The sequence below is a fragment of the Bos grunniens genome, chromosome 24, assembly GCF_055505025.1.
Source record: "Bos grunniens cultivar Pamir isolate PY7600 chromosome 24, Bosgru_T2T1.0, whole genome shotgun sequence".
Lineage (NCBI taxonomy): Eukaryota > Metazoa > Chordata > Mammalia > Artiodactyla > Bovidae > Bos > Bos grunniens.
The window spans coordinates 59,727,495-59,754,308 of NC_141188.1; the positions used below are offsets into that span (position 1 = coordinate 59,727,495).

General features: G+C 48.3%; 1 protein-coding gene and 1 long non-coding RNA gene across 2 annotated transcripts; both read left to right on the forward strand.

Moving 5' to 3' along the window:
• The first annotated feature begins 6,103 nt into the window (after nt 1–6,103).
• LOC147346366 (uncharacterized) lies at nt 6,104–8,026 on the forward strand. Its single transcript, XR_015154152.1, has 2 exons — nt 6,104–6,335; nt 7,731–8,026. It is a non-coding gene; the product is annotated as an uncharacterized LOC147346366 (long non-coding RNA).
• A 7,327-nt stretch (nt 8,027–15,353) lies between these two features.
• SEC11C (SEC11 homolog C, signal peptidase complex subunit) lies at nt 15,354–26,573 on the forward strand. The gene is made up of 6 exons (XM_086373678.1): nt 15,354–15,517; nt 18,407–18,516; nt 21,326–21,475; nt 23,448–23,567; nt 25,713–25,770; nt 26,377–26,573. Exons 1-6 carry the CDS (start codon nt 15,431–15,433, stop codon nt 26,428–26,430), a joined length of 579 nt encoding a protein of 192 aa, XP_086229804.1. The 5' UTR covers nt 15,354–15,430; the 3' UTR covers nt 26,431–26,573.
• The last annotated feature ends 241 nt before the right edge of the window (nt 26,574–26,814 follow it).

Genomic DNA, 26,814 nt, shown 5'->3' on the forward strand with positions numbered 1-26,814 from the left:
CCACGGGGCATGTGAAGCCCACGTGCCCTAGGACTTGTGCTCTGCAGTGAGAGAGGGCACTGCAATGAGAAGCCACACATCGCAACCAGAGAGTAGCCCCCACTCGCCAAAGAGGAAAGACCGCACAGCAACGAAGACCACACCCAGCCAAAAATAAAGCAATAAGCATCAGTTTTGAGGGAAGCAGATGCAACTGTTATATAGGGAATAGATAAACAGCAGGTCCTCCTGGTGAAAAGTGAAAGTGAAGTCGCTCAGTCGTGTCCGACTCTCAGCGACCCCATGGACTGCAGCCCACCAGGCTCCTCCATCCATGGGATTTTCCAGGCAAGAGTACTGGGGTGGGGTGCCATTGCCTTCTCTGCCTGGTACCACAGCGAACTATATTCAATATCTGGTGATAAACCATAATGGAAAAGAATATGAAGAAGAATGTATATATGTACAACTGAATCACTTTGCTGTACAACAGATATTAGCACATTGTAAATCAACTATATTTCAATAAAATAATTTTAAAAAATCCTTTAATGTAGCTTACCAGAAACCATGTCTATTTCTTTAACACACGTGCCAATAGAAGTACTTAGCACTTCCTGACTGAACAGTTAGAGACAGACATGTTTGCTCCATATAATCCAGGCAGAGTCTGCCTGGCGGCTGGTGTTGTGAGTAGCCATTTCATCTTCTCGTGGTTACCTGCTCCTCTTGAATTCAGAGGCAGATCAGCTCTGAGAGGATGCAATTCCCAGTGTTTCTTTGGTCAACCAGCTTACTTGCATTACAGTGGTTCTATGCCGTGTCCTATTAAACCATAAAAGGACACAGAACAAGCTGCTTAATTCTCTGGCCCGTGGATGGGCAGGGAGCTGCTGAGGTACCTGAGATCAGGGGAGGGGGCAACGCGGTCTCCTTTCATCCACCCACAGAAATGAGTCTCACCAGCATCTCACAACCAGTGTCTAATGGGGTCTGCATTGCTCCACCGCCAGAGGGATAGAACTTTCACTGGTTGCTGGGAGCAAGAGAGTGGGCTTGGTAGGCAAGATGAGGGCTGCTTTCCAGAGGGGAGCGGAGGAGGGTGATATCTTTATCAGGCGTGGAGGTGAGCCCATCAAGGTGGTCACAAGGATGGAAGGCCCGCCGTCCACCTGAAGACATGCTAATCCTTTTAAGATGGACTCTTTGATTTAAAACTCAACCCAGAATCACTGCTATAATTTCCATAATTCCGATGAAGAGACTGAGACTCAGAGAGCAGAAGTAACTTGCTCAAGATTACACAGCTAGTAACTGGCAGAGACAGGTTTGAACCAGGGTTAGCTGATTCCTGGGGCCTTTGCTCCTAATCGGAATTCAAACAAAGTATAGAAGGCAGTCCTTAGCCCGGTAGATTTCAGGCCCTGAGAACAAAGCTGGTCATATGCAGATGGAGGCTGTGGCCCATTAGAAAGCCACGTTCCCCCTAATTCCTGCCCCTTGGCCACAGGGACACCCCCTCACCGGGACTGGGGCCTGATTTGGAATAAGGCTGGTGGCTCACTCGGGCACACGGGACTGCTCCCAACACCCCTGCGTGGCCTGGCTGAGGGCTAAGGCGGGGAGGGAACCAAGGGGAGACTGGTGCCCATGCGCTGCCTTCATCCCAGACTCTGCCCTTTCTCCACACCCAGGCAGGTGCCTTTGCCCACCTCCCCTCTCCATAGCCTTGGCCCTTCCTTGAGAAAGGGTTCTTCATCTTTTTCGCTGTGTTGGGTCTTAGCTGCAGCACGGGGATCTTTGGTGTGGCTCAAGGACTTTCTATCTAGTTACAGCTCGCAGGCTTAGATGTTCCAAGGCATGTGGTATCTTGGTTCCCTGACCGGGGATCAAACCCACAGCCCCTGCATGGCAAGTTGGATTCTTAACCACTAGGCCATCAGGGAAGTCCGCAAGAAGAGTTCTTGAGAAGTTCCTCTGATGGGCTAAATGTTTCCTTAGGATCACAGCCTTCTTGTTTTTCACTTCCGGGGACTTTTGTCTGTTCCACAGCAGCGCCCCCAATATGGTGCTGGGACAGTGGCCAGGCTTGTCCCTGGGTTCCTGACCTGCCTCTCCCAGGCCCCCAGCTTGGCCGGGATTCCTCTTGTCTTTCAGCCCCTGACTGTCCTGCCTTCCTCCCCAAAGCCCCTGTTCTTCTCAGGCTCTGTCTTAACTTTCTGCCTTGCTTGCCTCAACCCCCTTCTTTCTCATGGATTCCTGGGTGTTAGTCTGATTTCTAGCATCCCATTGCTCATTAAAGAGTCTTTCTAGAATCTGTAGACTGAACAGGGGTATCAAACCAGGGACTGGCACCCTTGCTGGGGTCAGACGTATAGAGTGGTTGAAGGAGAGAGTCAAGCTTGGGTGTGGAAGGTCCTTGGTTAGGAAGGAAATGTCAAGAGTCAGTGCAAAAAACCTGTGCTAAAAAAAACGAGCAAAATCCTCAGCCTGAGAAAAACCCCAGCCAGGAGCCAGCTGGGGCTGGTGTGGATGCAAGTGAGAAAGCATGTGTGTTGAATCTGGATAAAATGAGGAGGGACAGCTGCTGAAGTTGGGTGGATTCGGAAGGCCTAATGTGGTATCATCTCGTTCCTAAGGGAACGAGACCCCTGATGTCAAAATTGAGAGTTCTCAACGAAGATCAAAGATGCCTTGTGTTGCAACTAAGACGCGGAACAGCCAAAGAAAAGGCTTCTGGTCAGCCTGCTGACCTCTGGTACAAACAAGCGCCTCATTCCAGACCATTCAGCGAGCACCTGAAGACTGATCTGCCTCAGCTTCTTTCTCCCAAGGCTCTCGCAGGTCCTGACTCACTTTGGTCCTCACTGCATGCTAAATCGCTTCAGTCATGTCCAACTCTTTCCAGCCCTATGGACCGTAGCCCACCAGGCTCCTCTGTCCGTGGGATTCTCCAGGCAAGAGTACTGGAGTGGGTTGCCATGCCCTCCTCCAGGGCAGCTTCCCAACCCAGGGATGGAACCCTCAGCTCTTCAATCTCCTGTGTTGGCAGGCGGGTTCCCTACCCCTAGCACCCCCTGGGAAGCCCTTGGCGCGCCAGCCCTAAAATGAATACACCTGTCCTGGGACAGAGCAAGGGCAGCAAATCCACGCCAGACTCTGGTGTCCCTGCTGCAGACTGTGAGGCCAAGGCAGCCGGCTGGGCGGGAAAGAACGAGTCCGGAACGACACGTTAAACAATCCTGTTCTTCAACAGAAGACCCGCTGGGAACTCGGAGGTGGCAGTGGGCGAACTGACCCTAAGGCTCTGTTTTCTGCACCTTCTGCGTTCCTGGCACAGGGGATGAGAAGAGGCAGGGTGAAGACCAGCTGCTGCCAAGCTCGGTGATCCGTGCCAAGTGCAGCAGGCTTAGGGGAGGGTAAAGGGCTCCCCAGACACAGCCACCTGGTCTCCAGACAAACAGGTGATCGCAACACAGCTTCGTCCCTGATTTTCACCACCTGGACCTTGTTTGCCGTTTGCAGAGGTTGGTCTTTCTTAACCGCCATGCTTCAATTCAGGAACACGCTTCAGGCTAATAGCACTTCAGCTGACTTTGTGGAGACTAACAACCTTAGAATATTGTTGCTTTCTCCGCCAGCTGAATAACCGGAATCCTGTATTAGTACAAAGGCCTCTAACCAGCAAGGCAACAAAGTGATGGGAAATACATTGTTTTGCAAATTGTAAGTCAGTTCAACTGATTGGAGGAGCTGAGGAAGGTCTGCTCACCAAATACTGGGAGCATGTGTGTGTAGAGATGCTTATTCCGAGTGTGCACTAAGTTGCTTCAGTCGTGTCTGACTCTGTGTGACCCTATGGACTGTAGCCCGCCAGGCTCCTCTGTCCATGGGGATTCTCCAGGCAAGAGTACTGGAGTGGGTTGCCACGCCCTCCTCCAGGGGAGCTTCCCGACCCAGGGATCAAACCCGCATCTCTGATGTCTCCTGTGTTGGCAGGCGGGTTCTTTACCACTAGCGCCACCTGGGAAGCCCATTCCAAGGGCAGATCATCTTTAATCATTCAGAGGAAGATGCCCTAAGACAGTCAGAAGATGCAGGGAGAGTCTCAGGCCAGGTTACTGTGTTAGAAGAGAAGGAAAGAGTTTCCTGATGACTTCTGCCCCATCCCTGTCATTGGGAGGACGCACAACCTAAGATGCTTCCCAGGTGGCGCTAGTGGTGAAGAATCGCCTGCCAATGCACTAGACGTTAAGAGACAGGGGTTCAATCCCTGGGTCGGGAAGATCCCTTTGGAGGAGGAAATGGCAACCTTGTCCAAAATTCTTACCTGGAAAATCCCATGGACAGACGAGCCTGGTGGCTTACAGTCCATAGCATTGCAAAGAGTCAGAAAGGACCGAAGCAACTTAGCAGAGGAATGTCATATTTGAGAATCAATCTCTTTTCACAAGCCCAACAGTGAAAGGCCTAATTTCATTGTCATTTTGGGGAACTGTCTTACAAGCTTCCCAAAGATTGTCTGATGCTCTAGATAGGAGAATGCAACTTTGTCCCTGTTACTATTTTCCATTGATCAGGGCCCAGAACCTTCAATCTGTAAAGTTAGATGTTGGGAGGCTCAAGAGGGAGGGATTATATGTGCACTCACAGCTGATTCGTGCTGTCGTACAGCAGAAACCAGCACAACATTGTAAAACACTTATACTCTGATTTTAAAAATGAAGAGAGGAAAGTTAGATGGTAGTCTGTAGAAAATAATTGCTGATGAGATGCAAATGATTTTTGTTGGTAAAGGACATAAATCCAAAAGCTATGAGTTTTTTGTGTCCTATAGGATATTAAGACATTTAAAAAATATCACTTAGGGACTTCCCTGGTGGTCCAGTGGTTAAGAATCTGCCTTCCAAGGAACGCAGGCGACCCGGGTTCGATCCCTGGTCAGGGGGCTAAGATGCTACAGGCAGCTAAGCCCTTGTGCCACAAGCAGAGAGAAGCCTGCCCGCAGCAAAAAATCCCTCATGCCCCAGCAAAGCGGAGGTCCGGCATGGCACCCCACGTGGCCATAAATAAATGTTTAAAAATATATACAAATTAGCAATCACAACCCAACATTCTTTCTATTACCTATCTATCCGTTTACTTACCCAAATTTCTTGTATCTTCTCTTAAAGTGGCTCTGTCAGTCGGCTGGTTCTGTCATTAACGAGTTACAGAAACTTTGACATGCACTTACTATGTATTTGAATGAGACTGTATTTTTTAAACATTTTGGAACATATACTTGGACATTCCTGTCTTCAGTGCACGCGACCCCCTAACACCCAAGCCCTCGGCCACCAGGGACCAAAATCATCAGCAACAGTGTTGGTGCTCCTGTGAGTTCAAGCTTTATTATCGTTTCTGCTCTCTGAGGGGTTCCTTTACCTTCCTGACAGTTCAGCTGTGCATTAAATCTCAAAAAAAAAAAAAAAAAAGTTCAGTGTGCTGTGTAGAAAGAGGTCTCTCTGAATCTCTAGTCTGTCATCTTGATCAAAATGGAAGTCCATCCAATTGACTTTTTAAGCACTGAGATGCTCACTATATTTTTGCCAGCTGGGCCTTCCTGTTGGAGGAAAGCACCTCTGTGCGTTTCCATCATCCATGCTGATAGTTTACCTAGGGCCCCAGTGGATGGGAGTGGGGCTGGGGCAGGGAGGAGGCGAGTTTGGGCAGCCACAGGGCAGCCCAGTGGCTGAATTCTAGCTTGCCAGTGGGGGCGGACACCAAGGAAGGAGGGAGGAGCCGCAGGAGGCAGGGTCTTCATACCCACATCAAGGTCTGCCCTGTGGCGGTCGGTGTGCAGGCTGGAAAAGAATTTCCAGACACAAGGCAGGATGAGAGGAGAATAGAGTTTATTAGAGTGGGAGACGCTGTTAGAACAGCAGGAAGGCTCAAGGAGAGCCCACCCTTTTCATGGGCTTGTAGCCAATTTACATAGCCTCAAGACAGAAAATTCCTGTGGGAAGGGTGGCATTAGGTGATTGGTTAGGGTGCTCTAGGGTGGGTATTGCACCTAATTCGGAGTCAGGAAGCTGGCCCGTTTAAGTCGGGGAGGCTCATAGCAACAGTTGCTAACGAGCTCAGTCGGTTCCAGAGATGATCGTGGTATAGGACTCCGTATCTGTGGCCTTGGTACAAGGCTTTACACCTGTGACCTTGGAACGGGCTCCACCTCCCCAGAGTGACACTTGGAACTTCAGTGTGGCTGAATCTGTTCATGGATAAAAAACCGCATCGGCAATAAAACGGCTGCCTGACCGTGCCAGGCCCTGGCTGGAGGACCCCGCCCTGAACTCAGGATGCAGCTCCTCTTGGTGAGTGAAGCTGATGATGGAGATGGAGTTCTGCCTCAAATGCATTTTCTGCATCACTGAGAGGTTCCTTTTGGCAAATTTAAACCCATTATTATATACAACAATGTTTCCTGAAGAAGTGAAATTCCTTCAAAGAGCCCTTAGAAGTTAACTCAAACCTCATGGAATGAGTATTAGTTTCTGCCACATGTTTAAGGGGAGAGAGTGGTGGCCAAAGTACCATTGAAAGTGTCGTGAAGAAAGAAAGACAGGATCATCAGAGAACTGAATAAAAGCAAATAAAAGTGTGCCTCTGCCTTCCCCCCAGGAGGGGTGCGAGGGGGCAGCATGGGGTCTGGAAGTGGGGTGTTGGGGAGGCTGACTGAGCCTGCAGGATGGCCAACCCAGTGTGGGGTGGGGTGGGCAGGGAGCCCTGGCTTTGTGGGGCCCCCGTGTTCCCTTCCTGCTGCAGGGACTGGGGGACCATCTGCCGGATGGCTGCAACCCGCTCCAGAGCTCCCTGGGATCTCATTCAGTTTTAACAAACAAGCAACGCTGATGTGGGCACTTCTGGCAAAAACATATTTTGGCAAATGCAAAATCGCTAATGAAATTAAGTAACTCCCCACGTACCATCTGTTCCCTGACCAGTGTAGCAGCTTGTGCGTAGATCGGCTCCTGGGCATATCCTCAGGCAGCAGACTGCGGTGCTTCTCCTTAGAGGGGCTGCAGAGAGACCCTGGGGGAGGAGGGGTCTGTAGATAGGAAAGGAAGAATGTTCCCTGCTGGGGGCCAGCGTGAGGTGCTCTGCCCGAGGCAAAGGTCATGAGGAAGGAGGCTCGACATACGCAAAGGTGGGATCGAGCCTCAGGAGTCCCCCTGGAAATCCTCGAGCATCTACCCCCATAACCAGAGCCTGCCTACTTTACTACTTTGTGCTCTCACCTACACCTCTGACTTTACGGGGGGCTGTCCCCCACCACCTCTTTCGGAGAAGGAGTTAACTTAGAGCTCCAGTTAATAATAATTCCTGGGCGTGACAGGAGTGTTCCAAACTTACAAACTCCTCTGAAGGTTCTCTAGCCTGCCTGACAGGCCTGTCCGGCCACATGTGATTGCTTACAGCCTCCCAACCGTGAGAGGCATGAGATGCTTTAAACCTTCTAAAAACAGGTTCTTTAGAGAAGTTAAAACACTATTAGTATAAGTATAGTGGGCTGATTAGAAATTGTATTGGTGAAGGGTTTTTCATTTGTTGAGCCAATGTTTACTGCTAAGTCTCCACATCCCCTGCCCTTATACACATTAATGAATATATAGAAGAAATAAGTATTAACCTTTGATATTAATCACGTTAGACCTTAGGCTAAGTAAATTCTTTCCTTAATTAAAACCCACTACATCCCCACCCTATAGGAATGTAACTTTATCTGGTACCTTCGGAAGGTGGCGTCTGTTTTAAGAATAATCACCCCTGGAGAAATAAGTGTTCTGGTTGACTGACCGCTGTCACAAGGAGAGGGTCATAAATTGTCAGCAGGCCCCCCTGGCCAGAAGATGATGTAACACCCCTAAGACCTCTGTATACATTTGTATGAAGCACCTGACTTTAATAAAAGTCAGGACTGCTGACCCCACGTGACTTTTGTATAACATCTCAGTGTATAAAAACAGACCCTGGACAAATAAAAAATGGGAACAGTTCCTCGAAAGACTGATCTCCCCATGTCGTTCTTTCTCTCACCTTCTGGCTGAATCCCCATCTGGAACGTGGAGGCTGGTCAAGCCTACTAATTATGCCTGGGCTTCTAAGATCTGACCGGGGAGGCCTTAGTGTCTCCTCTCCTTCGGGAGAACAGGAGGACGCCTGCGGCCTACGTAGGTGACGCAAATTCCTTGCCCTGGAATTTTATTAGCTTTCCACGTAAACCAAGTTATTCAGCCTCTTTTCTCCACTGAATTTTCCTACTGAGCTGTCCTCATTCTATTACTCTTTATACCTCTAATTAATATTTAATTAAAGCTATCGTATCCTGATCGCCGAAGCCATCCCCCCTTTGAATTCCCTGGATTCACCAGGGCTGGACCCTGGCAGTTCCCTATCGAAGCCAGCCCCTCCATTCCAGCATGGTCTTCCGTCCAAGTCCACCTGTATAATTTGACAAGTTGTCTATTGGTTAAGACTTTACAATTGATTAAGCCAGTGACGGAAACCTAGTTTTATCCTTTCCCTGTGCACTCAGTCGTGTCTAACTCTTTGGGACCCCATGGACTGTAGCCCACCAGGCTCCTCTGCCCATGGGATTTCCCAGGCAAGAATACTGGAGTGGGTTGCCATTTCCTTCTCCAGGGGAATCTTCCTGATTCAAGGATTGAACCAGAGTCTCTGGCATTGGCAGGCAGGTTTTTGCTTTTTTTTGAACCATGGAGTCACCGCCTAGGAAGTTTTATCCAGTTGAAACCGAAAATAACCCCAAAGGGGACTTTATTATAAAGATACCAGGGGTCTCAGGGAACCCAGGACAGAAACGAGCCATGCCTGGAACTTCTGGAAGACGGAGCTCAAATGGGGTGAGGGCTCCCACTCCGTCCCTCATCTCTGTCTGCCCTGCACATCACCCCAGGCTCTCCTTCCCTCTTTCTAGAAACACAAGGTCTCTTCTTTACTGGCTCAGGGAAGAGACATGGCTGCACGCCACTGCAGGCATTGAGGGAAGGACGCCCAAAGCCGGAAGTGCAGGCAGAAACTCACTGCGGGGGCTCTGTCGGGGTCCACCCCTAGCCCGGGGTGGGTGGTCATGGGGGCGGCCACTGTCGGTGGCAGCTGCACCGGGCCCTGGAGCTGCGGTCAGGGTCCCGCTGGAACACAGGCTGCCCCTGCAGGTGGCCAGCCGGCCGGGCCTGGCTCTGCTCCGCTCTCCTACCTGGTCCATCCCCGGTCCTGCATGTCCCTGGCCTGAGGGCTGACGTGTGACAGCGGTCTCTCCTGCCATGCGGGGGCCATGTGGACACTGCCCGGTCCTGTCTCCCAGGTCCTGCTGCGAGCTCTGAAGACCCCAGGGCTCTCCTGCCCTGAAGGGTTGCCATGAACTCAGATTCCAAACGTTCCCAAGATTTAGATGGCACGGCTGGCTCCTCATCACCCATGACATTATAAAAGTCTAAAATTATCCTAACAACAAGCTCCTACGCTATAGCACAGGGAGCTATATTCAATATCCTGTTATAAACATAATGGAAAAGAATATGAAAGTATGACTGAATTACTTCTCTGTATAGCAGAAATTAACACAACATTGTAATTCAACCATACTTTAGTAAAATACATTTTAAAAATTAAAATCTAAATTATCTTAATTCTTCATTTTTTTTTACTTGCTCGTTCTCTCTCTCCACTAGGCAAAAATGCCATGCAAGCAAGAACCATATCTACTTCAGGCACTGTTGAATTCCCAAGTTCCAGAACAACTCAAGTGGTAAGTATTCACTAAATATATGCATTTTAACGAGTTTCTTTAAGAACGACAAATCCTTAAATTTAAACCGATACATCATCCTTAGAAAGTCAAGTCACAGAACTGTCCTAGGTACTGTGAATAGCTTTGCTCTCCTCTCCATGTCCTGCTTTTTCATCTCCTCCTTTGTTCTCCAAGGTTACTTGTTGCATCACAGATGGTCAAGATTGAGTTCCCACTTTGAGGGATTAGAGGTCATTTCAAAACGTGAGATTCAGGTGGTGAATTCTTGACTCCTAAGATCAAAGTTACCATTCAGGTATGAAACCAAAAAGTTGTGCAGGACTCATTTCTTTCCTTGCCTCCTCTTCAGAGTCCTGCGGGAGGGAACGGGAGGAAAGTGCAGAGGGGAATCAGGAGGGATTACCAAGGGCCCTCTTCGTGTCCCTTCCAGGCGAGTCCTGAAGGTGGAGCAAGGTGAGAGGCAGGCTCTTCTAAGATGGAGAGTTCCACAGCAGAAGTGCGTTGCCTGGACCTCTGAGGGCTTGCTGGCGTCCCCAGGCCACCGTGGTGTAGGGAAAATGGCACAGAGACGAGGTGGGGCTTTAGGGCCAGACGACACTGAGTAACAGCACCACCAAAACCCACGTGGGAGTCAGAAGCACTTGGGAAGTTGGTCAAGAAAGACCAAAAGACAGAGGGCTGGTGGACCCAAAGCCCCAACGTCTGGGGCCTGAGGTGATCCACGCTGCATCTGAAGGCCGGAGGCCGTGACGGGACCTCGGGCGCTTCAGTCGGGGCGGGGAAGACAGAAACCGGCGACTCAGCAGTGGAAGAGGCCGTGTCTAAGGATGCGATGAGACAGAGGGCATTCCCGAAGATGCTAGAACAGGCGTGAGAGATCAGGAGAGAGAGGCAGAGGCAGACAGCAGCCCCTGAGACTCAGGGTGCACCGCCCAAACCTCAGCTGCCATCTGGAGAGGAAAGGGAGGGGTGCGAGAGTTTCTCAAAAATCTCAAAAGTTGACCCAGTTTTAAAACGGAAAGTCATTACATTCAGTTTCTGCAAAGCAGGCAGGAAGGGGCTTTAGTAAAACTTTTCTAAGTTATGGGAAAGTAGATTTTTGCGTTTGCTCCCTGGTGGCCATGACTGTGAGGCTTATACTTGCCATAGGACCTCAGAGGTCACAACGATGTTTGTGTAGATGAGGATACTGCGTCCCAAGGAGAAAGATAGGTGGTTCATGGTGACGCTGCTAAGTGCGGGCACAGCCGGAGGGCAGCCCAGAAGTCCCAAGTCTTGTTCCAGGGTCCCCAGCATCACAGCGGCTTGCTTCCCACGTCTATCGAACTCTCACAGAACGTATTGAGCTTCACAGCTTTTTTAATAAAGTAGAGTATACAGGTCAACTTGGGCTTCCTCAGTGGGTCAGTGGATAAAGAATCTACCTGCAGTGCAGGAGAGGCAGAAGGCACAGGTTTGATCCCTGAGTCGGGAAGATCCCCTGGAAGAGGGCATGGCAACCCACTCCAGTATTCCTGCCTGGAGAGCCCCATGGACAGAGGAGCCTGGCGGGCTACAGTCCACAGAGTTGCAAAGAGTCGGACACGACTGAAGCGACTGAGCACGCATACATACACACTTAAACTTAGAAGCCAAATTGCACTTTCTCACAACAGTCAAATGACAGGGGACACAAATTGAAACAGCACCTTTGGTTAATGAATGTCACTTTCCTCCCCGCCTGCCTCCTTCCTTTCTCGTTCCTCTCTTTCTCTCTCTCCTCCTCCCCACACTCCTCCCCTTACTATTCCTGACACATTTCTTAGCACACATTCCTCACGGCTCGTTGTAACAATTGGAAGGCACAGGGAGGCACTCAGAAGAGTGAGCTCAGAGAGAAGAGCACGGCAGTTTGAGAAGTGGCTTGTTGTGACAAGCGCGCTTGGGCATCAGAGTGGGAGAGAGACTGAGGAGGACAGAGAGGCAGCCCAAACTTCCACCTTCTGATGATAACACCCCTGGACCACAGTGCAGTCCTTCTGAGACACATCCTTCCACAGATGAAGAAGCCAGAGAAGGCAGGGAGCGACTCAGAAAGCTGATGTCTGGTACATGCGCTCGGTGCAGCTGACCTAACTGCACTAACCCTAACCCTAACCCCAGCCCTAACCCAGGTCTGAGACGGCGGGACTCATTCCTATCCGGCCATCCTCCAGCGTTCCTGCCAGGGCTGAGCAGATTCCAAGGCTTCCTGTTTGCGCTCATTTAAGCATCAGTCCTCTCTGTCTCCACGAAGCCCAGGTGAAGCAGGGATGATGTTGGTTTGCAACACCATCAGTCTGTAGGAGGCAACTTGAACTTAGAAACTGAGAGTTGAACTCCCACCTGCAACCATGTCTGCTCCTGCAGTCCCAGGTTGGGGGCGAGCGGTTTCAGAGGACAGACAAGAGCAGAGGAGAGGCGGCACCACCCAGGGCATGTGCTTGGATTTGGAAAACTTAAGAGTATATAGGGGGCTTCCCAGGTGGCTCAGTGGTAGCGAATCCACCTGCAGTGCAGGAGAGGCAGGAGACAAGCGTTCAGTCCCTGGGTCGGGAAGATCCACTAGAGGAGGAAATGGCAACCTGCTCCAGGATCCTTGCCAGGAGAATTCCACGGACAAAGGAGCCTGGTGGGCTACAGTCTATGAGGTCGCAGAGAGCCAGACACGACTGAGGGACTGAGCACAATGTTTCACTAGAGGCTTGATGGTTGTCCAGTGTTTCAGAGGGGCTGCCTGCTGGGGGTTGAAAGTTGACCCAGATGGATTCTCAGTCCCTTTCAAGTGTTAGAGATTGTGATTCTAAATGGAGCAACTGGTCAATAGTGGGTGATTCAGGCTCTGAAATCACCCAGACCTGAAGCGCACAGAGTATTGTGTTTGAAAGGTAGAACTGTGGCAACAGTGTCTGTGAATTTAAAAGTTTAAGGGTTCATGCTTCTTTGGCTCAATAATTCAATTTCTTGGCATTTTATCTTATAGAACTACCAAGACACACACATACACACACACTCATTGCAGCATACATTGGAAACAAATTAGCAAGAGAGAAGAGACTGGGGGAAGGCCTCACACCAAGCTCCGGGGTGGAAAAGGTCTCTGGTCTTGTTAGTTTCCATTCCACTGGAGGATCTGTTGTGCCTGCATGTACCTGTCCTCATAGCCAGATGGGTCCTAAAATGCCTGTTACCTGATGGAAAATTTGGGCTGCATGGTTGACTAATGTACCACAGTTGTGATTTAAGGGTTTTCTGAGGACCAATACAGAAGTTGTTTCTCAAAAGGAGAGTAGGCATCCATGGGAGATCCCTGGCAGTCCATCAGTTAGGACTTGGCACTTGTACCGTGCAGGCATGGCTTCAAGCCCTGGTTGGAGAACATGCACGCCACATGTCATGGCAAAAAAAAAAAAAAAAAAAACAAAGGAGAGTAGGTGTCTGCCGAGGAGGGTACACATTAACTCCGAAATCCTAAAGGCCTGCCCGGTGATGCTCTTTTGGTGCTTGCTAGAGTTTGCAAAAACATTCTTATTCGCCGTCAACACTCTGATGTTGTATTATTCCACGTTATTATTGTATCTGTTGGCTCACACAATCTAAGTGGTAGGGCAGCTTACACTGGATCTGGATTGGCTGCGGAATCTTCCCTTGTTATGGTTCCCTTTAAAACTGGCAGGCTTACTGTCAGTTTGTAGGTGGGTTGGTGTAACACACTCAAAGTGGCCTCCAAATTCTGAAAGTACTCAAGTGTTGTTCTCTTTATTCAAGGTGGTTGTTTAGAGGTGCCACAACTGGTCTTTCACCTGGAAAGGAATCGCTCCACATGGTCCAGACTACTGAACTTTCAGAAACACGACTAAGATGGCAACAGTGAAATTTTTGCTTTTTTCTCACTCCCTCTAGTTTGTACATTTCTGACTGAAGCATCAAAACTACTTACTACTTCCCGGGAGTTCCCTGGTGGCCTAGGGGTTAAGATTCTGGGCTTTCACTGCAGTGACCTGGGGCCCAGGTTCAATCCCTGGTCAGGGAATGGTGTTCCCATAAGCTGTGTGGTGCAGCCAAAAAAAAAAAAAAGTATTTACTTCTCCATATTCATCAGCTCCAACCAGTATAATTTTAACAACGTGATATTTTTTCAGAGTGTCCTAACGATCAAGATCTCTGGAAACAACATTATGGCAGACTGTAGGATGTGTGTACGAGTGAGTCACTCAGTCTGTCTGACTCTTCTTGACCCCGTGGACTATAGCCTGCCAGGCTCTTCTGCCCATGGGATTCTCCAGGCAAGAATACTGGAGTGGGTTGCCATGCCCTTCTCCAGGGGATCTTCCCAACCCAGGGACTGAATCCAGGTCTCCTGCATTGCAGGCAGATTCTTTACCATGTGAGCCACCAGGGAAGCCCCCAAACTGACATAATTCCAAGGCAAGACTGTGAGGGTATACTGATGGCTTTTCCAGGTAAAAGCAAATTGCTTCTGGTGGTCCTTACAAATTGGTACGGAAAAAAGACTTATTTGGTCAATAGCTACGTGCCAAGTGCCAGGGGCTCTGTTGATTTGCTCAGGTAAAGACCTGGAATAGCAGCTACAATTGGAGTCACCACTTTATTTAGTTTACATTAATCCATGAGAGTTGGACTACAAAGAAAGCTGAGCGCCAAAGAACTGATGCCTTTGAACTGTAGTGTTGGAGAAGACTCTTGAGAGTCCCCTGGACTGCAAGGAGATCCAACCAGTCCAACCTAAAGGAAATTAGTCCTGAATATTCATTGCAAGGACGGATGCTGAAGCTCCAATACTTTGGCCACCTGATGCAAAGAACTGACTCATTTGAAAAGACCCTGATGCTGGGCAAGATTGAAGGTGGGAGAAGGGGATGACAGAGGATGAAATGGTTGGATAGCATCATCGACTTGATGGACATGAGTTTGGGTAAACTCCAGAAGTTGGTGATGGACAGGGAGGCCTGGTGTGCTGCAGTCCATAGGGTCCCAAAGAGTCGGACACAACTGAGCTACTGAACTCAACTGAACAAGTCACGCAGAGCGCGGGACTGAGAGCTTCAAAAGGCCCGCCTCTCCCAGGCCCCGCCCACCACCAGGCCCCACCCCTTCCCTGCCAGCCTCGGGGTAAAAGCCCCGCCTTCCGTGGTAGCAGTCATCCAATGGCCTAGATACACGGCTCGGTGAATGCCCAGGCTTTAGGTGTCCGCCTGGCGCCTGACCAGAGTCTTGGGGAACTCGGTTGCTCTTAAGCAGTCCCGTCCCCGAGCTGCCCGAGCGACACGCAAGCTCCCCCCGCAGTTTCCTCGCAAGGGGCAGACGAGGCCTCTGAGCCCGCTCGCCCCCCGCCCGCGGAGCCCCGGGTCGACCCCGGACGCGGCGCTCGCCGCGCGGGACTCTGGGAGTGGTAGTTCTCGTCCTGCTGGCTCCCTCTGGCTGTATAGGCGGCCGAGACTCGCCGGACTACAACTCCCAGACGCCCAAGGGCGCCTCCGCTCGGGCGGCCGGCGAGGCCGGTGGGCGGGGCCGGGCCGGCGCTCCGCAGCTGTCAGCGACTCCCGGAGCCCGCCTGCTGCCTCGGTGTGCCTCCCCGACCCCACCGGAGACCCCAGCATGGTGCGCGCCAGCACCGTGGGGGCGCATCTCCCCGCGTCCGGCTTGGACATCTTCGGGGACCTGAGGAAGATGAACAAGCGCCAGGTGAGGACGGCCCGCGTGGGGGTCGCGCCGCGGAGCCGGGGTCCCGGAGGCCCGGGAGGAGGACCTCCTCACAGAGCCGCGAGCCGGCGCGCTCTCGCCCCGAGGAGGGCGCGGTTAGCGGAGCGGGGGTGGCCGGGAGGGGAGCGAAGGGGACCCCGAGTGCGCGCTCTCGCCCTGACGGTGGCGCGGTTAGCGGAGCGGGGGGCGGGAGGGGAGGGAAGGGGAGCCCTGACCTGTGGACGTCAGATGTGGTTGAGGAAGCGGGGCTGGGGGAGCGGGCTGTCCCGCGAGGGACCCCGAGGGGCCGCCCGGTGGGCCCGGGGCCGGGCGTCTCTGCGGGGCTCTCGAGGCCGGGCGTGGGGTAGGCTGCCCGCGGGTGGGAGCGGCAGGCTCGGGGGGAGCGCTTCCGAGAGAGGGGAGCTGTCCCCTGATTCCTCCCCACCCCAGCACAGCGTCTCCCCTTCCCGGGGACTCAGGACCAAATGAGGCGCCTCGTGCGGGAGAGCGCGCCGGTCCTTCTCTGTCACTGTGGACCGAACCCGTGTTCCGGAAGGGCTTCCAGGGGTCCTCCCTAGTCTCCTTCAGACTCCCTGCTCTGGCAGCGCCTTGAATCTCGGAGACGGCCCGCTGCGGGGTCTTCGGGCACCTGGGCTTCATCTCTCACCCCTCCTGAGAGGACCTCCGAGGAAGACTTCCTGCTTGCCCTCCCCTTAGCCAGCCTCCGTATTCCTCTCTCTCTCTTTCTTCCAAGTAGAATTTCAGACGAGCGCAGTAGTGTTGCGGGGTTCGGGGATTTGCATCCTGTGAACGGGGCTGAGAAACCTGGTTGTCTCTAGGGGTGCGTGTCAGATGAATTCCTGGGAGCTTTTGTGATGAAGATGGGTTGCTGCAATAGATTATCACTAGCTTGAAAAGCCAACAGCTAATGCCCTGAGCGTTGATGCTGTTACAAGAAAATCCTCCAGGAAGCAGTTGTTGTTGAGTCGCTCAGTCTGGTCCGACTCTTTGGTACCCCATGGGCTGCCACCCGCCAGGTTCCATGGAACTGCCCCAGCAAGAATACTGCAGTGGGTTGCCAGTTTCTTCTCCAGGGAATCTTCCCGACCCAGGGATCGAACCTGCATCCCCTGCACTGGCAGGTGGATTCTTTACCCCTGAGCCACCAGGGAAGCCAGCTCACCTCCCCCCCCAACGCCCAACCCCAAGCAGAGACTTAATTAAGAATCTAAATTTAATTGGGTAGGCCTTTTAAATGTCTCTAAAACTGGTACCAATTATCAACTGCACACTGTCAGTGAAGGTCTTCTGAGGAGTGTGTCAAACCCTAAGTCGGTTTGCCTTTGAAAAGTTCTTTGTGTTCCCACTCTCGGTGATAAGCCCCATTAGTTTGCAATTGCCTACATTTTGCTAGTGTTCTAATTAAGATTCAAAAGCTCAAATCTGATGCCTCCTTGTACTTTTTTTTTAAGTTTTGTCTTTTTTCTTTTTCCCTCCAAAATAGCATCCTATGACACTCTTTCAGGCATGCTCGCTCCACCAGTCTTGGAGGCGGGACCTCCTTTTTCTGCTGCCCTTGCTTACTGTTAATTAAGGAAAGAGCCACATGCAAAAACAAGGACTCTTTGTTTCTGCAGTGAGGAAGAGAGGAAGAAAAACAGCCATTGGCATTTCTGCTGCCCCGCCAGTCACAATATCTGGTCTGAAATGTTTGTTTAAAACGCTGAGACGTTGGTTATTTCATCTTTGCTTGCCAAAGACTGAGTGTGGGCTGGGCTTGCTTCTAAACTCTGCTGGGGGGATTAAGTGCCAAGCATACAGAGTTGGTAGGCAAAGATGAACAAGAAAAGGCGCCAGTGTAATGTGGGGTGTGTATTTCCAATCAGCTTGTCAGTAGTTCCATCGAAATGACTTGTTTCTGGACGCCAGGATTTCAATTCTAGGCTTAGATAGTAGATCACTTAAAGGTAGGTTGTTAGAAAGGTGATCTGTGGTTTTGAAGCTAACTTGATTAGATTAATTAGTTTGTTAGACTTCTATATAATTGACTATTTTTAGCAAGTAGATGTCTTGCTCAAAGGAAATTTTTTTTTTTTTTGAGGAATTGGTTTTACGTCCCCTCAATGAATTTTTCAAGCATAGACAGTCATACTGGAAAATACATTCTTAGTACATAGTCTTTATTAGGTAAGTGGCAAGATTGTATAATTTGTTTTGTTAGAGTGGAGCTCAGTAGTCTGAAAACCTGTATAAAATTGGAGATCTCTGTAGAAAACCATGACTTGGGCCTTTCCTAATCAGAGTGGCAATTCATAATGAAACAATGGTTGTTTATTAAATCCAGTAAGTCACGTGGAGCAGGTGGCCAAGTTTTTGAATGTGAGCTCCAGTGAATAACTTCTGCTTTAGACTGATGTGACTCAAAAAGTTGATTTTACTTTAGAAGCAATGGTTTAATATCTTATAGCCCAACACTTAATATCCATTCAGCACTCCAGTTTCCTTTTTTGGTCACCTGGGAATTTAGTTTCATGATGTGCTATTGACACTTTTGCCAAAGAGCTTTAAAAAATGGTATGTACCTTTAATTTTGTTCTCCTGTTTTCACTGACTACATCAGAATGCCTTAGTTATTTTAATTCACCTTTGTCCCCACTTTTGTAACCTTCACAGTCACCTCAAAGTACACACTTTCACTTTCCATGGTCAAAAATTGAAATTCTTCCTAATCTTGTAGTTTGTGTGAATGCGTTTCAATTCCTAAAGTCACTTTAGGGGAAAAAAAAAAAGTCCTAAAGCTTTTTTGTTTTGATTTAAACGAGCACCTCTCCGATTTAGGGCAAGTGTGTTCTGCCGTGGTCCTCACTTCTGGTTTGCCCTGTTTTCTTCCAGCTCTACTACCAGGTCTTAAACTTCGCCATGATCGTGTCCTCTGCGCTCATGATCTGGAAAGGCCTGATTGTCCTCACCGGCAGCGAGAGCCCCATCGTGGTGGTGCTGAGGTGGGTCCCGCCGGCCGTCCAGCTGCTGTCGGCGACCCAGGAGCAGCATGGACAACCCAAACTCAGTGTCTTAGTTGGATGAGCTTTAGCGTGTTCTTTATTGGTACTTGTTTTGAAAAGGTTTCTTTTTTTTTTTTTTCCTGGCTTTTGTTGAAAACTCTTCTTTATCAATAGACATTGAGGCATTTCATCATGTTGACCTCATGCTCCAGAGTAATATGGTTTACTTCTATCTTTTAATGTTTTGTGCTTCCCTGGTGGCTCAGAGGGTAAAGAACCTGCCTGCAATGCGGAGACCCAAGTTGGATCTCTGGGTCGGGAAGACCCCTAGGAGAGGGGAATGGCAAACCCACTCCAGTATTCTTGCCTGGAGAATTCCATGGACAGAGGAGCCTGGCGGACTACAGCCCGTGGACTTGTGAAGAGTCAGACGTGACTGAGCGGCTATCAGCTTCACTTTCAAGTGCCTGAAGATGCTAATATGCCTGAGATAGTTGAGTCTCCCTGAGGTGGGCATGGAGCCCCTTTGCTCTCTAGGGGAGAGGCAGGCTGTGGCAGTGCTGTGGGCAAGGTCAGAGCCGACCAGGGCAGGAGAAGCAGCAGGGCCCCTGGCTTCCTGTCCCTCCTCTGGGTCCTGCAGCCACGTGATGGGGACAGCCCCGGCCCTGGCTTCACTGGGCCGCCCTTCTGTGACTGGCCAAGGGACCCACTTCTAGAGATACAGCATTTCATAAACTTAGGAGCCTGAGGATGGCATAACTCACACACAGAGCTGAGGCGGGCTCTAACTCACTGGTGTTCACACCGTGCTCCAGGACTGCCGAAGGGCCAGGTGGATGCGTTAGGAGGGAGAAGGGGACCAAGCTCTTGGGCCCCCTTAGCCTTGCTTCAGTTGTGACAGCTCCACTTCTATGCATTTTATGTGATTATACTTTACCTGGTAAGATTTCATTTGAAAGAAGGATTTTAAGGCTTTTGGGAAAAAAAAGAAGAAATTAAACCCCTCAAATTCAGATAGCCCTGTCATTCCACAAGTAAGGTAGCTGAGGTCTAGTGTGGCATGCTGCTTCCATCTCACAGTTACTTCTGCAGAGCCAGGGCTCTGTCCGAGGTGCTCTGGCTCTTCTTCAGTCCGCAGACGTGCATGCAGAGATTGTTGTGAAATCGCAGCTTGTGGGGACTTCTTCTTCTTTTAAAGCATCCTTTGTAAACTCTGAAGCAGTTTGGTTGGTCAGCATAAGCTGTTGACATCACAAGGGATGTGTGACCTTGGGGAACTCCCTGGGCCCTTAAGGAAAGCAAGTGTAAGTAGTTACTAGTCGTTTAAATGTAATTTAAACATTTCAAAGAACTGCGGTCCTAACGGGGCACCATAATGACTCTATGCCAAACTGCAGTGCACACTTCCTACCTCTCAGACTTGTTCGGGGAGTTGTTTTTTAAACAAACAAAACAACGAGGTCCTTGTTATCACAGACGGAGATGGTTCTCTTCCCACTGCGTGTCTTCAGGGATTTTGATGAAGTAAAGATGAAGCAGTAGATTAAGAAATTATCCTAACATTTTAACTGTCATTCTTTAAAAGAAAATGAAACCCTGAAGCAATTATGTAGTATTTTCAGAAGATGACGAGATGAATTTCTGTGTTGGGGGGACAAATAACTTTCTTTGTTGTCAGTCAGGCCATCAGTCAGTCGCTCAGTTGTGTCTGACTCTCTGCGACGCCATGGACCACAGCACTCCAGGCCTCCCCAGCACCAACTCCCGGAGCTTGCTCAAACTCATGTCCATCCAGTGGTCTATGTTGGGGGAAGAAAAAAATTGTTTTTACTTAGATATCTGCTTTTTCTTTTCCTCTTAGTCTTTTCTATTTCTAGCTGTTTGTACCTTTTTAATTCACATTTTCTATTTTTGATTGCTGAATCTATTACCAGACCTAGTGGCAATGGTTTCACTTAAAAATAAACCTCTTGGCAGTCCCCTGGTGGTTCAGTGGTTGGGACTGCAAGCTTTCATTGCCAGGGGTGCGGGTTCAGTCCCTGACCGGGAAACTAAGGTCCTGCAGGCCTCATGGCAAGGCAGTAACATACACCTCTTAGTAGCTGCAGGCCAGGCTCGGCTGCCTGCCCCTGGCTACCTGCCTCGGGTGCTGACAAGTGGGAGGTCAGCAGCCCTGGTGGGACAGGAGGACCAGCATCTGGAATGGCTCCTGTTGTGAACCCACGTCTTCCTGTAAAGCTCCCCATCTCTTCATTAGGCTGGTTCTTTCTCCCCCTTCCTGCCCTCAGCAAACTAACTCATCATTGGCTGTCAGACCCCTGTATTTAGGTATTATTTATTTTCTCATGCATTAAAACAAAGCAGAAGCACATGTGAAATGAGTTCTGTTTCGATGACTTCAGCTTCCACTAAATTACATACACACGACAGAATGCAAGAATGACCCTAGAGTATTAACCATAGTATTTGTATTGATAGATGTAAAACCCTTATAAGGCTAAAAATGGATTATTTACTTCAAGGGGTCCAGCTTATTCTTAGTTCTTTTTCCACCTAAACAAATCATCGAGGGGCCACTAATGCCCTTTTCATGCTCAAATCCGAGAAGAAATCGCTCCCTTTTTCACCGCTGTCACCTTGAGCAGTCAGATGGGAATCTCGGAAGCTTGTTTTATTGCTCATAGATTCTGCTTGACGGTTGGTAAAAGTTGACATTCCAAGTAGTATGTTTGTTAATATCCTTTGTGATTTGAAACGTTTGGCTGGTGAGCCCAGGGCACTTCTGACGTGACTTTGTGTTTCTTTCCAGCGGCAGCATGGAGCCAGCCTTTCACAGGGGCGACCTTCTGTTCCTAACGAATTTCCGGGAAGACCCCATTAGAGCTGGAGAAATCGTTGTTTTCAAAGTCGAAGGACGTGACATCCCAATAGTTCACAGAGTAATCAAAGTTCACGAAAAGTAAAGAGCCTTTACTTCTCTTTGATTTTATTTTGTAGACAAGACTGTGGACAGCTTTAGTGGTTGATTAGAAAGTAGCAAAACCACTGGATTACATTCCTAGTTTTGCCATTTAGTGATTGGGGTGACTTTGGACCTGTGACTTAACTCAGGCGGTGAGATGTGAATGTCAGTATTTTACCCACAGTAACCCCCAGGGCGAGTGTGAGAATGAAACGAACTGATATTTACTAAAGCACTTGACGAACTTGCTGTACAAGGTAAGGTGGAATGTATTCTTGCATAATATTACTTATTTGAAGGAATCTCAAAACAAAATCAAATCTCATGGTCACTGAGGATCATTTTGATAAGAGAATTATCTCCTGAAATGCAGAAAGCTACCTGTTTCTCTTTGTCACTATGGACTAACTGGCATTCTCAGCAGTAATATTAGCCTTGGATGAATACAAATTCCTTTCCCCAGCCGGCCCCGTGATTTGATTACTGCACATCCTGCGTTAATTCCACCCCTCCCCTCAGGACAGCTTTGCCTCTCCCTCAGACGTCAGTGATGACTTAATGGGACACTTCTTGGGGACCAGAAGCAACTGTTTCTAGCTCAAATGTATTGCTTCCCTGAAAGAGTACAGTCAGGTGATTAGTGGAAATGTTACATTTTATTTATTTGGTTATTCATTTACCTTTATGCATCTTAGTGCAGCCTTTTACTTGCATGCATTGTAGAATTAAAATTAGGTATGTGTATTAGTATATTTTAAACAATGGAGCATTGCTCCGTTATTGTGTGTGTGTGTGTGAGTCTGTTTCTGATAAGAGATTCTCATTCCATTCAGTAGTTCCAGGTGTTCCCCAGAGATATTTGATACTTAAGATATCCACTTCATTAACAGGTCAGTTAGCATGACCCTGTTTCAGTTTGTGTTAATACACTGGGACTACAACTAGCATTACCTTGTTCATAGTACTTGATAACTTACAGGTGGAGAAATAGGCTCTGTCATGATTGTGACAGAACTTGCACCTGATTTTAAAACAATATCCAAAGATGAGAAGTTGCTCAAAACTGAGAAATAATGATATTTTTCTATAATTTACATGAATTGTGAGCAACAGCCCAGATTTTTTTCCCCTCTTAATTTCTTGTATAACCATGGCTGCAAATAAGCTAGCTCCCTTTGGCATGGTTTCAAATCTTTGTAGGCTTTTAGTATTTTATCAAATTACTTAACACATTTTGTCATTTGTCTTATTGAAAAATAGATCCTTTTAATAGTTCTATAAGGCTGTAATATTGTGTTTCTGGTGTCAGGGCTATGTAAGCCCCAGTTTACAGTGTTTAAAACAATTCCCACCTGTCTCTAACACAGCAGTTTTGTGCCGTTCATAATTCCTGTTTGTTTGCAAACTGGATTGTATGCCACTTGGCTCAGTGGTGAAGGAAATAAGGCGTTCACACATCCCACGTTTGGTAAGGAAAAGAAAGTTTGAGAAGAGCTAAGAGAACACTTGTGTTTGAATTACCTTATGTTCAGATCTGTGTAATCTGGTACTCTGTTCACATGTAGAGTCAAGAGGAATATACTCCATGTGTAATCTAGTACTCTGTTCACATCTAGAGTCAAGAGGAATATACTCCATGTTAACCTGTTGGTCCCTGAGGACAAAGAATGGATGGAAATGGACTCCGGAGCTAATCAGGGCCTTCCTGGCACCCTGTGCTATGCCATGCATTTTGGTCAACAGGGGAACTTCAGTGTTTTTGAATTTAAGTCTACAAAATTGTCATTAGATCTGTGCTTGAGTTGAATGGTTGTCTGCCAGCAGGCATCTTAAGGCGAAAAAGACCAAGTCATGTTTGACTGCTTTTCTCCATGCCCACCCTTGCCTGTAAAGGGTAGGCCAAACTGACATTGTTTTGATGATACTGCACTGAAAATAATCTTTGAAAGGACCTTGTTTTGCTTTCCAGAGACAATGGAGACATCAAATTTCTGACTAAAGGAGATAATAATGAAGTTGATGATAGAGGCTTGTACAAAGAAGGCCAGAACTGGCTCGAAAAGAAGGATGTGGTAGGGCGAGCCCGAGGGTGAGTGAGGATTAACTTTTCTTTTAAGTTCCATAGAATATGCAGAAACCAGAAAAATATTTAGAAACAAAGAAGTCAAATGTAGAGGTAAATGGAATCGTTCATTCCAAAGATGATATGTCAGGAGAGTTGTAAGCAGTTCTACTTTATCTTGTGAGGAGTAAACGAAGCTCAGAACTGCCCGAGGACCTGAAATCTAAAGCTGAATGCCAGTATTCTATCTATATCATGGATTCAATTCTATTTTGGAAATAAATCCTCACCTGGAGATTAGTTACTTATACATTTTAAATAATTAGAAGTAATCCTTTCAGAAATAACCACTGTTTAACACTGTGGCGAATGTTCTAGGTATTCCTTGTACCTATATAGATGTGTGTGTGCATACATAATATATAATTTTACGTAAGGAGTTTTATTTTTTCACCCAGCAGGAAGTTGGAAATCACTTTCTGTGCCAAATCTATCCCTATGTCCTTTTAAACAGCTGCATGCTGTTCCTCTGAGAATTGTAACTTGTCTCACTAGTCCTCTTCTGATGGATATTTAGATTGTTCCCCTGAGTTTTCACTACTAAGAAAAGTTCTGTGATCATATTTTTTTTTCATACCCATCTTTGCATCATTGTTCTAGCCATGAGTTCTGCTTCTGATTGACACAGCAGAGCCTCTCCTCTTATTAAATACCCAAAAAGGTGATTCTTCCCCTCTCTCGGTGGCCCTTTTTCTGATTAACCCTTGCTAGAAATACCCCTTTCATCGAAACCCTGCCTGCTGTGTAAGGCTGGAGAACACGGGTGACCGTTTTCTAAGATGCAGCTTCACTCATCAGCGTATGGTTGGAGGCCTCCTCCAGCCCCTTCTCCCCCTCTGCTCACGTTCTAATCGCTTTCACTCTGCCGCGTTTCCTCCTGAACATGTGCAGGAAGGTGAGGGGGGCCTGCGGCTGGCCAGCCCTGTGTTTTTAGACACTCCGGTGAGAGACTGTAGAAGTGAGAGGTTGGAGCTGTTGCATTAAGCAGGCTGGAGGGTACCAGGAGGTGTTATGTTTATCATCAGTGACATGATGGAGTCTTGGGTCAAACTGATTCTGTATTGACATTGATTTTGTCAGCTGCTGCTAAGTCACTTCAGTCGTGTTCGACTCTGTGCGACCCTATAGACAGCAGCCCACCAGGTTCCCCTGTCCCTGGGATTCTCCAGGCAAGAGTACTGGAGTGGGGTGCCATTGCCTCCTCTGGATTTTGTCAGCGATGTCATTCATTGGCTGGTTTCTGCTGGCTTATTATCTCTGGGATCATAGTCATGTTTGGGTATAAATGATGTAATCCACATTTGCATTCACTGCCCAACCAGCTTGTTTGTTGCCTCTGAAAAGTGCTGTGCAATGAAAATGATGGGGCTTCCCTGCTGGCTCAGGTGGTAAAGAAACCGCCTGCAGTGCGGGAGAGCTGGGTCCAATCCCTGGGTTGGGAAGATCCCTTGGAGAAGAAAAAGGCTACCCACTCCAGTATTCTGGCCTGGAGAATCCCCGAGGACAAAGGAGCCTGGTGGGCTACAGTCCATGGGGTCGCACAGTCGGACACGACTGAGCAAATAAGCACAATGAAAATGATGAGGATTCCTTCAGTTACAAACCACTTATTCTTGTGCTGTCAAAGGTCTCTCTCTCAGCAGTTTACATATAGGTTGTCTGAATCTTCAGTTCAGTCCCGTCGCTCAGTCGTGTCCGACTCTTTGCGACCCCATGGACTGTAGCACACCAGGCCTCCCTGTCCATCACCAACTCCTGGAGTTTGCCCACTTCTCTACTAAGAAAAATCAAGAACTTGCTTTGTGAAAGTTGCCAGTTCTGTTGTACAAGGGGCTCACCTATTTTCATGCTGTTACAGCGGAGTGCAGCAAGACAAGACACGTAGCATCTCCTCCTGCTGACTTGCCTTCTTAAAAAATCGTCCTGGCTGTTAGCTCTGCTGCTTTTTACTAATAAAGCCTTTTGAGACAGCGGTGCATGTTGCTTTTATGGCCCCAGTCAGTGGTGTTCCCGAGGAAGGCTTTGCCCTAATGCTGATTCATAGTGTCTTTAAGTATTACTATCATATTACAAACACTGTTTACATTTCTGGCTGTTTATCCCACAATTTAGGTTTTTACCATATGTCGGTATGGTCACCATAATAATGAACGACTATCCCAAATTTAAGGTAGGAATTTATTTGTATGTCTGTATTTTAAAAAAAAAATATTGGCGCTTTTACATGTGCAACTGTAGAGATGCGGTCTGTTTAAAATGTTTTGCTGGCTAATTCGTCTGCAGAGTATGTGCTGTTAACTACAAGTAATCATTTAAATTGTAAATTTTAAATTATTGAAAGTGGCTACTTCTACCTTTTATGTTTATATAGTGTTTTCTAAAATGGCAGCTATATATTTTTTGCTTTTTATTATGCACATCTTTAAACATAGGGAAAAAGTAGTACAATAAGCCTAGTAATGCTTATTTCCCAACTTCAACAAGAATAGTATCCATATTTGGTTTTTTTAATCTCTTGAAACACAGTAGGAAGCCCATGCAGGAATGGGTAGCGCATTGCAGTGTTTGCTGGGCGTGTGGTCCTTGGGCTGTCAGTGTGCTGGGGTGTGCATTGCCGTGTGTTGCCGGCAGCGCACTAGGAGACCAAGCGCAGGGAAGAGGCCATCCTTTGGCTCTGCCTGGCCCAGCACTGACCAGACTGGATCTGAACACACTCACAGACCAGGTTCATTTGTAGACCTGTGTTCACACATTTTCCACTGTGTTTTCCCTACAGTATGCTCTTTTGGCTGTAATGGGTGCATATGTGTTACTGAAACGTGAATCCTGAAGTGAAAGGCAGTTCCTGGGACCAGACTGAAAGAAATTTTGTTGAAGAGAAAAGTTAATATATTTGAAATGTTCCACTTTCTGTATAAAAGGAAACGGTGTGGAGACGTTTTGTCTTGTTCGAATAAATGATTCATCAGTAAAGATTGCTTTCTTTTGTGGACTCTGATTCGGGTGTGTTCAACCTCTCTGCCACTCACGATAATCGGGCTGAACCGAGCTTGAGGGTCTGCAGCGCTTCAGGAACTGGGCAGGCCGTCTCTGGGCCTGGCTGGCTGGGAGGACAGAGCATAGTCCAAACGCGGTACAGTGGTCACATCTGGGTTTTAAAAAGACAATTCTCCTTTACTGTAGCGTCCTGCTGCTGCTGCTGCTAAATCGCTTC